A 14175-nucleotide genomic window follows, 5' to 3' on the forward strand; every position below is an offset into this window, starting at 1 on the left:
CTTGTAATTCACCACTTCTTCATAAACTTCCACTGAAAGTACACAACAACAAAAAATCAATTACTAGTATGGACGTACGAGTAACCATTTTCAAAAAAAAAATTCAAATTGTTTCAAATTTTATTTTTTCATCCCTTCCAGTCTTTTCCTTAAATTTTAATCTCAACCGAGGCTTATAGATTTTACAAATTATATACGTACAAATGTACCTAGAAGTACCTAGAAGTGCATTTTCATTTTAAAAAATCCAAAAATGCTTTCGAAATAAGATTTGATTTTAAAACGTAACACGCCTTGTTTGTTTCCTATTACATGTTTGGTAATCATCATTCGTTGTTTCAACAGTTACTTTTGTTTTTAAAGAACTGGGTACGCTAAGTATAACATATCGGCCCTGTCGAAATGTGAAAAATCAAACACATGATATCGTCAAAATGTTCGCCGGAATAATTCATGTAGGACACCCCATGCATGAAAGTAACTTTCGTTTGCTAAAATTCACGTGCGTTTGGTAATTGTAAACTCAGAAACCGGACCTTGTTTACGGATTTTGTAAAATATATGGGTTTTTGTAATGTTTGATCTGATATTTCTATAAGGCTGCATTCGAGGACATACACCAATATTTCAGAATAGCACAATTTTAGACTGCTTATTAACATAGAAACAGAAAAAAATATGTACAAGACTGCGGCCACTTTCGTTTTTTATTTTTTTCTATTTTCAAGATGCACAAAAAATGAATGTTTTCATTGGTTAGCTAAGACGTAAGATGAGTTTCTTTAATATGACAATGCCTAAATAAATACTTAACTGTAAAAATAGACTTATGTTGACAATTAACTTTAATTACAGAAAAATAAAACCGTTCCATGGAAAAATTGGAGTATTTTTATTAGTTTATTAGTCCTTAAACACAGTGTATTTGAATTACTCACAATTACATACCGTGTATTGCAGATAAAATGGTCAACATTGTTGTGTAGTAAAAACAAATATACAATATTGATTTCAGGATGGATATAAGAAGAAATATTTTTTTTAAAAACCACAACATTTCTTATGATTTGCTATTTAATTAATGAATATAAAGTAATCTGTGTGTCGTTGTAATTTACATAAATGACGTAACAAGTGTAAACAAATGACGTCATAAAGTAGCTGAGAGAGAGGGAGAGAGAGAGAGAAAAGTTTATACAGATACAGTGGGGCCTCAGATATCCGGACGCCAGATATCCGGACGCTTCACTTTGGGAACGGAATTTTTACACAATAATTTGTCTCGTTTATCCGGAATTCCGCGTTCCGGATCCGGACGGTCAAATTTTACCACATAATACAGTTTTCCTTTAAATTTTACCTCATTTAACCGGACGGTCACATTTAAGCGAACGGGGGCACAAAAGTTTTTTATGCACAAGTGCAAATTGGTGTAAAAACATCTGACACTGGTTGTTGGTTTTAAACAATGCCTTCGTCCGGTAATCGGGGGCACCTGTGTCACGCTATGTACTCGCCCGAGGAATTACGATAACCATGGATGCGACATGCTTAATTGTCGCCATTTAACTTATGAACTGTTATTGTTTGATTAGATGTCATGAAAATTGTTTAATTTGTGTTTTAAAAAGTCATCTATTGATTGAATTAAAATTCTATTAATCGTAGTGTGATTAGATCGGTCGTGCGCCTATTCATTTTAAAACGTAATTGAAATGAAATATTTGATAATTTGAGTTCTGTTTACGATAGTTATTAAGACCGCTTGGGATGTTCAGGGTATCGACATTAATTTTATATCGTGTGTTCAATTAACAGTGTAATAATAATTTATGTCAAACATGGCGTGGATGAGTGTTCACGCTACTTGTAAATATCGCGTGGGTGCAATTAACTCTATAGAAAGATGGATACGTAAAATTAGCTTGGGTAAGTTCTGTCAATGAAAAAATAGCTTGGACAATTATCAATAAGGGAATATATACAGATTTTCACCCATTTTCAATCAACAAATGTTGAGCAGCTTCAAACATGTCAACACCACTGGCCAAGAGAGCGAGAGTTTCGATCACCGCTAGCTTGAAGAAAAAGATTTGTCAGTGTAAAGTGGAACACCGACTTTCTTCTCTTCGCTTTGTTATGCGAATGTAATTAAAATATCGGTTTAATACAGTGATTGTTATGTACATGTACATGTGTTGCCTTGAAGAATGGAGTGCTTGGTTTCCTGTGGAAAAAACATACCTTAAATAATGTTTTAACAATATTTTGTTTTGTTAATTTAAAAAAAATCTAAACTTTTTTTGTAGTGCTTATGGCTATCAAAGTAAGATATTTAATTGTATAAATAATTAATGAGTTATGTTTCCATAAATATTAAAGGTAAATATCACAATTCAGATATCCGGACGCTTCACCTATCCGGACGATTTGGCCTGGGGACAAAAGTGTCCGGATAAGTGAGGCTCCACTGTACATTTAAAATTTCAAAACAGTTTTAATATCAAATCAGAAGTCAGATTCAAAACATTATATTTGTGTAGATTTATATATTTGGTACAAAGTTATTAGAAATATTTACTAGTAAATCAGACACTGAATGTTTGCCGATCTTGTTGAAGTAATTAAATCAAACTTTAAAAAAATATTTTCACAAGAAAAATATAATAGTGATCATATTCCTATATGCATGCATTTTAAGCGCCCAGTATATTTACTAGTACATGGATGTCATTAGTCTCTGTAACGGGACATGTGTCTAGGGGTTAGTCGCGTACATATTCTACAGTATTTAAAAAAATACAACATTTTGCGTAAGAATGTAGGAATTTAGAACTAATGATAGATCTAGTTGTGTTTAGCTTTTTAAATGACAACTTTAATTCTAGAAAATACATTAAATACTTTTTTAACATCGTTCACGGATGTCTTGCGTTAATTATTTCTTGATCGATCTAAACTATCTATTACGGTAGAATGTTGGTAATAATTGGTGTTTGGTTATCATTATTAACTAAAAATTATCAGTTCAGATTAAAACATTGTCAAATATATATTCATGTCGCTGGAATATTTACTGGAGGAATTAAATCGCCAAACGGGGGTATGTCCCGATTTTGATCAATTGATCGATTTCATTTATCTTGAAAAGATATAACTCGCGTGTCTTACTAAATGTACATCAATCAATTAGTAGTCAAGTGTGCATAGTGTTTCTTCGATAAATTTCTTCTGAAACATTCAATCTAAAGTATAATATATATAGTTGTTACAAAACAAATGTAAAAAAAATCATTTGACCCCCTCCCAATGGATTTATTCAAAACATTGGAGATCTAATCCTTTGAGTGTTAGGTAATTTAAATGCAGGTCTTCGCGCGATGATTTCACATGAATTCATAATGTTTGCGTGCCGATTAGTGGACGGGATCATGAGAGTACCCTAGAGCACACCGTGTGTACACATGCAGCTTTATAGATATTTGAATAACAAAAACTGTTTCTATTACTTTCCTATCGTTGGAAATGACAAAAAGGCCTTTGATTTTCCATCTTAATATAACAAATACAATTTAACTGCTTTATCTTTCAAGCTTACATGCAATTATTTGATACATGTACACTTCAAAATAATTTGAAATAATGAAATAAATTAATTTCAAATAATATACATGTACATGCTCCAGCTATTATGGTGTTCCGATGGGGCCACTTCGACTTTCGCCTTGAGGGCAAATATGCGAGAGTGTGAGGTTGCGAAGGTGAAATTGCGAAGGTGAAGGAGCGAAAGTGCGAAGATGCGAAAGCGAGGGTGCGAAGACAAAGGAGCGATACTACTATCGCTTTTTCGCCCATGCAACTTCGCACTCTCGCCTTCGCAACTTCACACTTTCGCCTTCGTCTTTTTTTATTGCATTCAGCATGAGGAATCGGTCGATTCCAATGGAATCAAATTTGTTGAGGCATCGTACTCGCCCGAGGTTTGCCGATTAATCTCAGATGTTAATGATACCCATGCGCTATAGGCCATCGTGCTTACTATGAAAGTTTATTAATATTTTACTGTGTTATGTGAGATATATGTTAAACGGTGCTCTCTATGCCTACACATTATATACTGTTCATAAAATGTAATGTTCGCAATAATGTGTACACATACACTTCCAGACTCCCTCACTGGAAAATGAAAATTTATTAAATTTACATAGTAAAATTATCGCGAAAATATGCCTCGGACCACCCCTGGCAAACACAATTATCCTTCGGACCCCCCCTGGAAAAAATTTCTGGATCCGCGCATGTCACATGCTCAAAACAAGGATGACAGGCACGTATTACTGTTTTCATTCTCTTGTCTAATCATCTTAAAGAGAGGACAAGCATTGAGGGCAAGTTTATAAGATTATAGGAGTTGACACTGCTGCTGATTTCTATAAAACCAGCGCTCAATCTGGAGCGGGCAAAACCTGCCCTTTCAATTTTTCAAAAATCCGTCAAACTAGATATTGTTATCATGCAGTTTTTTAGCTCAAGTGAGCTATTCTGATCACATTTTGTCCGTCGTCCGTCTGTCCGTCCGTCTGTCCGTCCGTCTGTCTGTCCGTCTGTCTGTCCGTCTGTAAACTTTATACATTTTGAACTTCTTCTCTAAAACCGCTTATCCAATTTCAACCAAATTTGGCACACAGCATCCTTATAGGAGGGCGAATATAAATTGCAGAAATAAAAGTCCGATCTGTATTCAATGCGAAGAAAACCTTGAAACTGTAGAAAAAGGGGGGTGCATTTTTAAAAATATTCTTCTCAAGAACTACTGAATCCAATTCAAAGTAGTTTAGCATAAATTATCCTTATGGGAAGGAAAATATAAATTGCAAAAATTAAGTGATAATTCTGTTTCAAATCTGCGTTATTACGAAAATAATGATAAAGGAAAGGTGTGTTTCTATCAGTTTAATAGCTTCGGGTTCGGCATCCGGTAAAATGGGTAGGCAAGACTTGGCCTGGGCAAAACAAATGATTGGCAGTTATTAATCTGCCAATCTTATTAAAATTTCAGGATATTTGATGGACCTGTATATTTGTATTCGCTGTAAATATTGCTGCAAAATAATGCGTATTTGGAATTGACGATTGCCGATCTGCCCGGCTTTTATTTTGCCACGGCCCGGGTTAGCATACCCATTTTACCAAGACTCGTATTCCATACTTCCAAAACAAGGGTTCTTTGTTTAAAGCAGCCATGACATCATACGAAAAAGGGTCGATCTGACTATGATGAATTTGCTTGTTGTGCAACAGTTCGCGTATGAAGGGAAATTTTTGAAACATGCAAAATATTGGTGCCGATTTTGTGAAGTAAATTGAGGCTAAATATTTCAATGCGTTGACAGTTTTCACACATGACGTTGGTGTTAGCTTGTTCTGATTTTCGTTTCGTTTTCATTATTTATGCTTTGTAACCTGGGAGCAAACAGAGACTTCGGTAAATCAAACAGTTAACTGTTTACCTGCGCAAATGAAGCAAAATCTGATGTATCAAAAAAGTACTGAAATACAATTCATTCTATCGGTAATTCGGCATTAACTTTTGCGTAATGGTAGATAAATGGAATAGGTTTTGTTAAGATGCTCGGCATTTTTCGAGTTAATTCAGTTTAAATACAGTTTGATACCGCTGACGGAAATATGTAGGTATATACATGTATATATACATGTATATATATGATTCATTCCGAAAAAATAAATTGTGTTCTCTATTTGTTATAGTGCATGTTTCTTGTGTTTAATTGTTTACAAATTCTATTTACTTACCATATTTGAGTGTTAAGCTTCGAATTATTAAAAAATTATTAAAATATTAAAATGATTAAAAAAGTAAAAAAATTGTCAATATTTTTAAAGAAATATTTTCAAAGTTTGTTCTTCCAGAAACCAACTTTAACAACTTATTGTATTGTGAACTTAACCTTTTTTCGTCATTATTACTCCTACTGTACATGTGAGTCTTGACTGTGTTTGTGTACATTTGTATAAACTGATTTTGAACCTCAAATACCAGTGAACTGGTCTTGAGTGAATAAAAGAATTGAAAATTTTAGGCCATTCTATTTTTCCATTTTAAATGCTGAATAGGAAATAGCAAGTTAAAAATCTTAAGCTGAATGTAATAAACTCATGTGAACAAAATATTACTCAAACCTACGCGAACTGTGAGCTCTGTATCTTGCTTATAAATCTACGATTGACGCTGAAATTTTGGTTGAACATTAGAAATTCTATATGAATTAGAATATGTTAAATACTTGTACAAACAAAATAAAAGAATGATATTCTGTAAATACCTACTCTCTTGGGCCCCCTCTTTATACAATAAATAATGCGAAATCCACATCAATTTTGATAGTTTTTCAGACACGAGTAATAAAAACGACATCTTTAAATCAGTTTCCATAGTTCTGACACATTTCTGTTGCGGGGATAAAGTAATTATTGCTATTCCTAAGAAAATATCACAGCGGAAAATTATCCTGGTTTGTACGCGAGGTAAATAACAGTCTGTTAATTTATAATGGAGAAGACAAATCAAATTTTTGAATGTTTTTAATTTGAGATATTGAGCACATTGCGGTACAATTTTTTTTCTCACATGTATACATGTAGGATTTTTTAAAATAAAAAACAATAACTATTATATTTTGTTTGAAAATACAATAACTAATAAGTAGTAGTTTTCTTTGAAATTTCAACAATTTCTGGAGGTAACGAGCATGCAGTAGACATGGGTAAAGCTTATTCCAGAAAACCAAATTATTTGAATAATTTTTGCACAACCTCAAATACTGGTACGAACAAAACAAAGCATTTTAAGTCAGAAATCAGTATCTAATGTCTATGAAAATATACAAAACCGTTGAAAACACTAAGATTTTCTCGACCTCTTTAACGTCTGATACACCTCGTTTCACATCGTCTCAATTCACCGTAAGGAGTCCGCTTAGCTATCCCCTCCTTTGGAAGAGGATCGTCCATATTAACCGTTGTTTGCAAGAGAGAGAGAGAGAGAGAGAGAGAGAGAGAGAGAGAGAGAGAGAGAGAGAGAGAGAGAGAGAGAGAGAGAGATAGAGAGAGCTCTTAACAAACGAAATCTGCATTAAATCTTGTGAATGCCGTGACTCTCATTTCTCCGATATGTGTCCGAGCTTCTCTTAGATCTCAGTATCAAAGTTGTAATTGCGGTTCTGTTAATGGAAAGAATCCGCCGCCTCCATTATGGGGATTTCTGCCAGGTAATAATTCATTTCAATTTCATAACACGTGTGACAGCATTGGGTCATCTTGCTCCGATGTTTTGATCATTAAAATAATTTAGACTACATCAGTTAAAGCCTTCCTCCAGAATACACCAAAACAATGATTCGAATGGATATTGATGTATTTGACTTAATTACCTCAAGGCAAAAACTTAAAGGGTTAAAGGTTTACTGATAAAGAACAATTAATAATCTGCTAAAACAAACTGCCATCTTCACAACGTCAGGGGTTCTGTGTCCCGCGATCACACGTTGACTCTGAAGCTGTAAGGGTCACTACAGTATATTTCACTGAAGGTTCAAATCATGACTGAGGCAAAATAATTCCCGAATTTTCCTTTGAATTTGGGGCGTTTCCGCTCGAGACAGGAGCTGATTTTTTTATGAGATGAAAAACAATGTGTAAGAGGTCTAACTATCCCAGTTTTGTAATAATGTGAGGTCATTTGAATTTTTGATGCGTGTTGTTTCCGGAGGGGGGTGAAAAGGCCCGGGCTTGATTTTCACGTGTGTAACTTGAGGTAAACAAAGTCTCACGCCATGCTGGATGCACGTGTGTATATGTCTTGCTAGAAAATTGTAAATGAAGCGTTGTTTAAAAAGATGTCAAGAGGGTTTTTTCCAGAAGTTCGTTTTGAATTTTTAATCTGTTTGTAAAGTTGTGCAAATTTGGTAAGAATATCTAGTAAAGTTAAATACTGTAGTGCAACCTATATGTACTGTGAACCAACGGCGGTAGCAATTAACGGGAAGTAACTCTCACTGATAACGTTTTTTTTTCATTTCTGATCAGGTGGTCACCAGACAGGATCAGTCATGTTTCGTGCACGCATTCCAGACATTTAGAGATTTTTCATATCTGTTACGAGGTTTGTAATTTATCTATAGTTGCATATTCACTTATTAACCAACATCCAAGTTGATCACTGGATATTAAAATGTATAAACTCAATTACTTAGTTTTCAATTATAAGTTACTTTCGTTTTGAATATTAATACAGTGCATAATGTTTTGTATATTCAATTCATTAAACTATTTAATCAAACAGAACTTTATTAACTTGATTTGTTATAAACTAATGATTTTAAAAAATAAGACTGTCACAGCAGTTTTGACAAGTGTTACATAATTTGTATCAATCTTAAATGAAAAAGAAAAGGGGAAAGGGAGTACGTGGTGAATAAATTTAAAGAAATTAACTTTTAAAATCGTTTTACTTACTAAATCAATTATTCAGTTAGACTACATAATATATGAAATCTTTTATCTTTATAATTTGAAGTCTTTAATTTATTTTCATAGAACAACAATGGATCCTCGCTCTAGTGCACAGGATGTACACCGATGTGACCTTTGTGAGACCGCCATAGTACACAGCTACTGTGACTTTTGCCATGTCAACCTCTGCAAGCCCTGTGTAGTGGATCACATCTCAGATGAATATGACAAACATAAAATAGTTCCTTTCCAGAAACGAAGATCAACCCTTATCCATTTGAAATGTGAAACACATCCACACAGAAATTGTGAATTCCAGTGCAAGGATTGCAATAATATGTTTGTTTGTTCTTCCTGCATGGCATCTACACAGCACAAGGGACATAACTTCGTAGAAGTTACAGATGTTTACAAAGCTAAGAAAGATGATATTAAAAAAGATACAAAAGAGTTAGAAAATCATATTTCCCCTACATATGAAGAAATTGCACTCGACTTAGAAAATCAGCTTGCCAACCTAGATGGGGGATATGATAAACTTACAACAACAATGTCCAAACAAGGAGAGCAATGGCACAGAGAAATCGACATCATCATCAACAAAATGAAAACTGAAATCAGCGAGATAAAAGTAAAACACAAAGAACTTTTACAGAAACATTTGAATGAAATCAAACAGATACAGTCTCTCATAAAGGAAACACTGCACGCCTTAACGAAAATTGAGGAGTCCACTGAAGTATCTTCTACCATTGAATACAGCTCTAAGATCAGAGAGTTCAGCAAGCTTCCACCCAAGGTTCAGGTATCACTTCCCACATTCATTCCAAAACCAATAGATCGTGAGAAGCTGTATAGTTTGTTTGGACACATCACCCCATTATCTACTGCTACAGAAGAACATATATTGTTACAAAACCAACCCTACACATCAGATAGAGAATTACTAGATGAACCGGAGCTAGTTGCTACAATACAGACTGGGTATAAAGAACTACGGAGTGTTACCTGTGTAAATGAAGAGAGGATATGGACGAGTGGAATGACCAAAGATATCAAATGCTTAAGTATCAAAGGCTCAACACTTCACACAATCCTTGCAATATCAATTTTTTCTCCCAGTGATATAGCTGTAGACAGTGATGGGAATCTTCTGTACTCAGATAGTACAACAAGAACAGTGTATAAAGTAAAGAGTGCCCAGACAGAAGAGTTGATCAGATTACAGGGATGGGCGCCTAATAACCTGTGTGTCACCTCTACTGGTGATCTCCTGGTTACCATGTACAGTGGAGATAGAACTCAATCCAAAGTTGTTCGTTACTCGGGATCTACAGAGAAACAAACAATTCAATTTGATAATGAAGGTAACCCTTTGTACTCAGAGAATGTTTCAATAAAATATATCTCTGAGAACAGAAACCATGACATCTGTGTAGCTGACTGGGAGGATGGTGCAGTAGTGGTGGTAAATCAGGACGGGAAACTCAGATGGAGATACTCCGGTCATCCCTCGGTTACCAAGAACAAACCATTTAAACCTTGGGGTATCACAACGGACAGTCAGAGTCGTATCCTGGCAGCCGATAGAGACAACCATTGTATTCACATTCTGGATCAGAATGGACAGTTTCTTCGTTACATTGATAACTGGAATCTGAAAGGTCCTGCTGGTTTATGTGTGGACAATAATGACAATTTATTTGTGTGTGAGATTTACAAAGGAAATGTAAAGAAACTCAAATATTTAAAGTAGAAATCATCAACTTTAAAAATGTGATTTTCATCAAACAAAAGTGGCCTTTTCCTGTATATATTGAAATTCATTCTTTAAACATTACCTTCCTTATATTGATGAAATTACAAATTCTTTTCGTTTATAACATTAATAAGCTTTATTCAATAAAAAATCTATAATCTTTTACCATTACTAGTATTTGAGAAAGGGTATTTCAGCATCGTTTGCATGTATTTACAGCTATTGTACCTTATGAAAAAAATTGACAAGCGGCGTGTCAGTTACTCAATTATCAGGACAGAAGTAGATTTCAAAGACATGTTGCTCAGTCCTATACAAGTTAACTAACATATTTCTATCATTTAGGCATTCAGTGCTCATATTTATATTCATATTGATGTTTCTGTACTACGACTTTCTGTATCGTCGCCTTTTTGTCATTAAATGTGCTTACATTCACTATCATTCCTCCGATTTACTTACGAATAACATAGAAGACCCAATCACTGAATCTGGTTCGTATGAATACGATATCCTTTTGGTATTTCTCGAAGACTCTACTCGCGACTGTAAACCGCTGATAATCATTTCATTGATTTAAATATGTGTTAACAGCTAAATGAATCCAATTTATTAATTAATTATCATACCAAGGGTTACATCCATCGGTTAACAGAATGGAAAATAAGATTGTGTAGTAAGATTGTAGAGCTTTGTGCACTATTTTCGTCAGCATACTTCGGCTGTTCCAATCGCCTTCCGTTAATGGCGCATAACTTGTAGAATAAGGCAGAGCTTTTAAAAAATAATTCATAATTGCGGAAAGGGAAAAAAAGGTTTCAAAAAACACTCAAAACTGCAACGGTGTGTGCAAACAAATTTTCATAACGCGCTAGCCCGCGTTGTTCATTTTGTATGCACACTCCGTTGCAGCAGAGACATAATTATATAACATTTATGTTATTTATGTCTCTGGTTGCAGTTATGAAAAAAAAAAATGGTTCAATGCTTAAGTTACCTCTTTGTCCATTGTTGTCGAGAATATGAAACATACACCAAACAGCCATATTAACATGTTTTTAAGTTCGCTTTCGTGATTAAAAATATGTAGTGCCAGACAATTTGCGAGAAAATTCTTTTATTAACGAATGGATTTAATTTAACGAATTTTTTCTATAAGTACGTATCAAATTGGGTAAGTAATTAATTTTGAACGTTTCGTTAAAACTCTTGCTCCTATTTTACATAAACAATTATTTTCCAAGGAAACAAATTATCTTAAAAGTTACACACTTTTATCTATTTACACCAGCACAATCGATCTCTTTCCAAACTTACAAACTTTCATGGTAAAAAAAAAATAATGTCTTCATGAGAACACATTAAAATCAAACCCAAATGCATCATGGGTATGTTTAGGAAAGGGAACCATTTGGTTTCATGTTCGTTTCATTTTCACTAAACCATGAACATTTTTTTTCAAAGTGCGTTAATATCGACGATATCAACGCACTTTTAATTTTTTTTTTTTCAAAGTGCGTTGACTTGGTCTCGAAATTACCGCACTGTGAAAATGTTTTTCAAAGTGCGTTGTAACACCCCATCCCACCCGCAAAGATCGTGATTTAGACAAATATAAATGTACACTATCTAATATGCTATCTGAGGTTGTTTTCACTTATGTTACACCTTTTTCTTGATGAATGGTTTTAATAAGAAGATTTTAAAATACATTCCTATTTATTTTTTTAAGGGACTTAGACACGATTTAAGCTCAAAATCTTAAATTTTATTTTTCAATTTTTAATGTTTAGAAGGGTCAATATTTGTATTTTTAACGTCATGTACATATTGCTTTCTTGATTAAATTTCCTACAATCGAACGACGCTTACAGTTGATGTCCAATGTTTATGATCTCAAAACATGCACTTTCCTTGTCTTTTTCTCTGGTGTTTGTCATTCAAGCAGTGATGCTCTACCTATCTATACGTATATACAATCATGTATTTACATTTTTCAGTGTCTTCGTCTGTGATAACACTAACACTCTTTGAATATTATGAGATGATAATTTCGGTTGGGGCATGATCAAATCTATCATAAAGTCCTTCGGGCTTATTGAATTTAAACACGCCCATGCTGAAATTATAACCTCATAATACTCAAAGACTGATACCTAAGAGTATTGATTTTTTTTTGTTCTTTATTGGTCGACTCCCTGTTCACGTGTTTGCTAGCGATAATTCGGATTTTATCACACAGACCATAGATGCATGCATTATCCTATAGTTAACGGAGATGGAAATAAAATTTGAATTCTTTTTGCGAGTTTTAAAATTGCCATCTACTAGCTACACAGTCATCCATACTTTTTGTCATTTGTAAGGTTTCACCCGAAATGTCTATCAGGGATTTGAGTTGAGAAGTGATTTGATTAATTTGAAAATGTTGATGAAGGATGGACCAGGTACTGAATGGAGGATGTGGCGTTGACACTATACATACTCTTCACTCTGTACAGGCGACAGGGGTGTTCGACGCGGCATCTACATGTCCTTGTGCTTCCCGTTAATTTCAGGTCCGTAACACATGGTACAGGTAAAGCTACAGTAGACCAAGTTCCTGTATACACAGATATATACATGTATAGGTGCATTTTGTGGGAAAATTTAAGCGGAACTCATAATTAAAATACAAATGAACAAATCATTCATAATCATTCATAATTACAAAATTAATTTTTATATAACACTTTTTGAACGATACATGAAATGTTCACTGCATGATTAACAGCTTGACTTTTTTATTTAAAAATATTCAACGGGTTGTGAATTGTACATACTGCATGCAATTGTGTCAAAATTTACCATTGTGCTTTCTACATGTATGTACTACAATAACAGACAAGAATTTACGTTCAACTCAGACAGTATCGTATTCATACACTATGATGATGATTATCAAATGGCGTATATGAAACAATGCGATATCATCTTTAGTTTATTTGTATTAGGAAGAATATTTGATTGTGGTAGAACCAGTAGTAAGTTATATTAAAGCTGTACATGTATTTGAAAAAATCAACCTCAGGGTCTTTCTCCGTGAATGAGCAATGTTATACCACCAACCATGCAAGTCTAAAGAGTTTGTAGTGTTGACTATTGTAATCACCCGATATAGTTACATGTAATTGAGATCAGAGCCGTTTGGAACCGAAGATAGCTTTGTTACATATCCACTGTTACATGAAATATCAAAACCAGGTTGGGTAAGTATTCATATAATTTACCTTAGTGTAATCAGCTCCAAGAAGTCTTAATTAATTATCTGCTTTAACAGCTCAAAAACCTCCTCTTGCTGTATTACATGCATAAGTGCTTGCCCGTGCGTTTTATATTTTGTATGAACATATTAGGCGCTGTTTCCGACGAATACCTTCTTTTATAGATAATTCATACATTTCATACGGGGATCCAGAAATTTTTCGGGGGGGGGGGGGGTGTTGTGTTGCTCCATGTGTTTTGCGGAGGGGGGGGGGCTATCATCGGTGCTTTTAAAATAAGTTTGAATTTTTCAGGGTGGGATTGGGGTGGGGGAATGGAAGATTGGGGGTCCGGACCCGATCCCCTCTCTAGGTCTGAGCATGCATTTCGTTACTTTAATTTTCCCATAGAAAAGGATTGAATTTCAATGCTAATAAATCTGTATTTGATTTATCAATGAATGCATAATTTTGTTGTTGAATTTGTGTTATACACACATGTATACATCTAAAACTTGTCTTTTAACTTCCATTTAGTTCATCATGTACAGATATATTTTAATATCAATAATCACAGGGTGAATCTCTGCCATTCATGCAGTTAACTGAAAGGTAACTGAATTGTGTCTGAATGGCATAGCT

The 14175-nt window shown here is 34.2% G+C and overlaps 1 protein-coding gene across 1 annotated transcript; it reads left to right on the forward strand.

Annotated features, from left to right (window-relative positions):
• Positions 1–8086: 8086 nt before the first annotated feature.
• LOC128158231 (uncharacterized) lies at positions 8087–10420 on the forward strand. Its single transcript, XM_052820989.1, has 2 exons — positions 8087–8182; positions 8617–10420. Exon 2 carries the CDS (start codon positions 8624–8626, stop codon positions 10286–10288), a length of 1665 nt encoding a protein of 554 aa, XP_052676949.1. The 5' UTR covers positions 8087–8182; positions 8617–8623; the 3' UTR covers positions 10289–10420.
• The last annotated feature ends 3755 nt before the right edge of the window (positions 10421–14175 follow it).

Source organism: Crassostrea angulata, chromosome 8, assembly GCF_025612915.1.
Source record: "Crassostrea angulata isolate pt1a10 chromosome 8, ASM2561291v2, whole genome shotgun sequence".
NCBI lineage: Eukaryota > Metazoa > Mollusca > Bivalvia > Ostreida > Ostreidae > Magallana > Magallana angulata.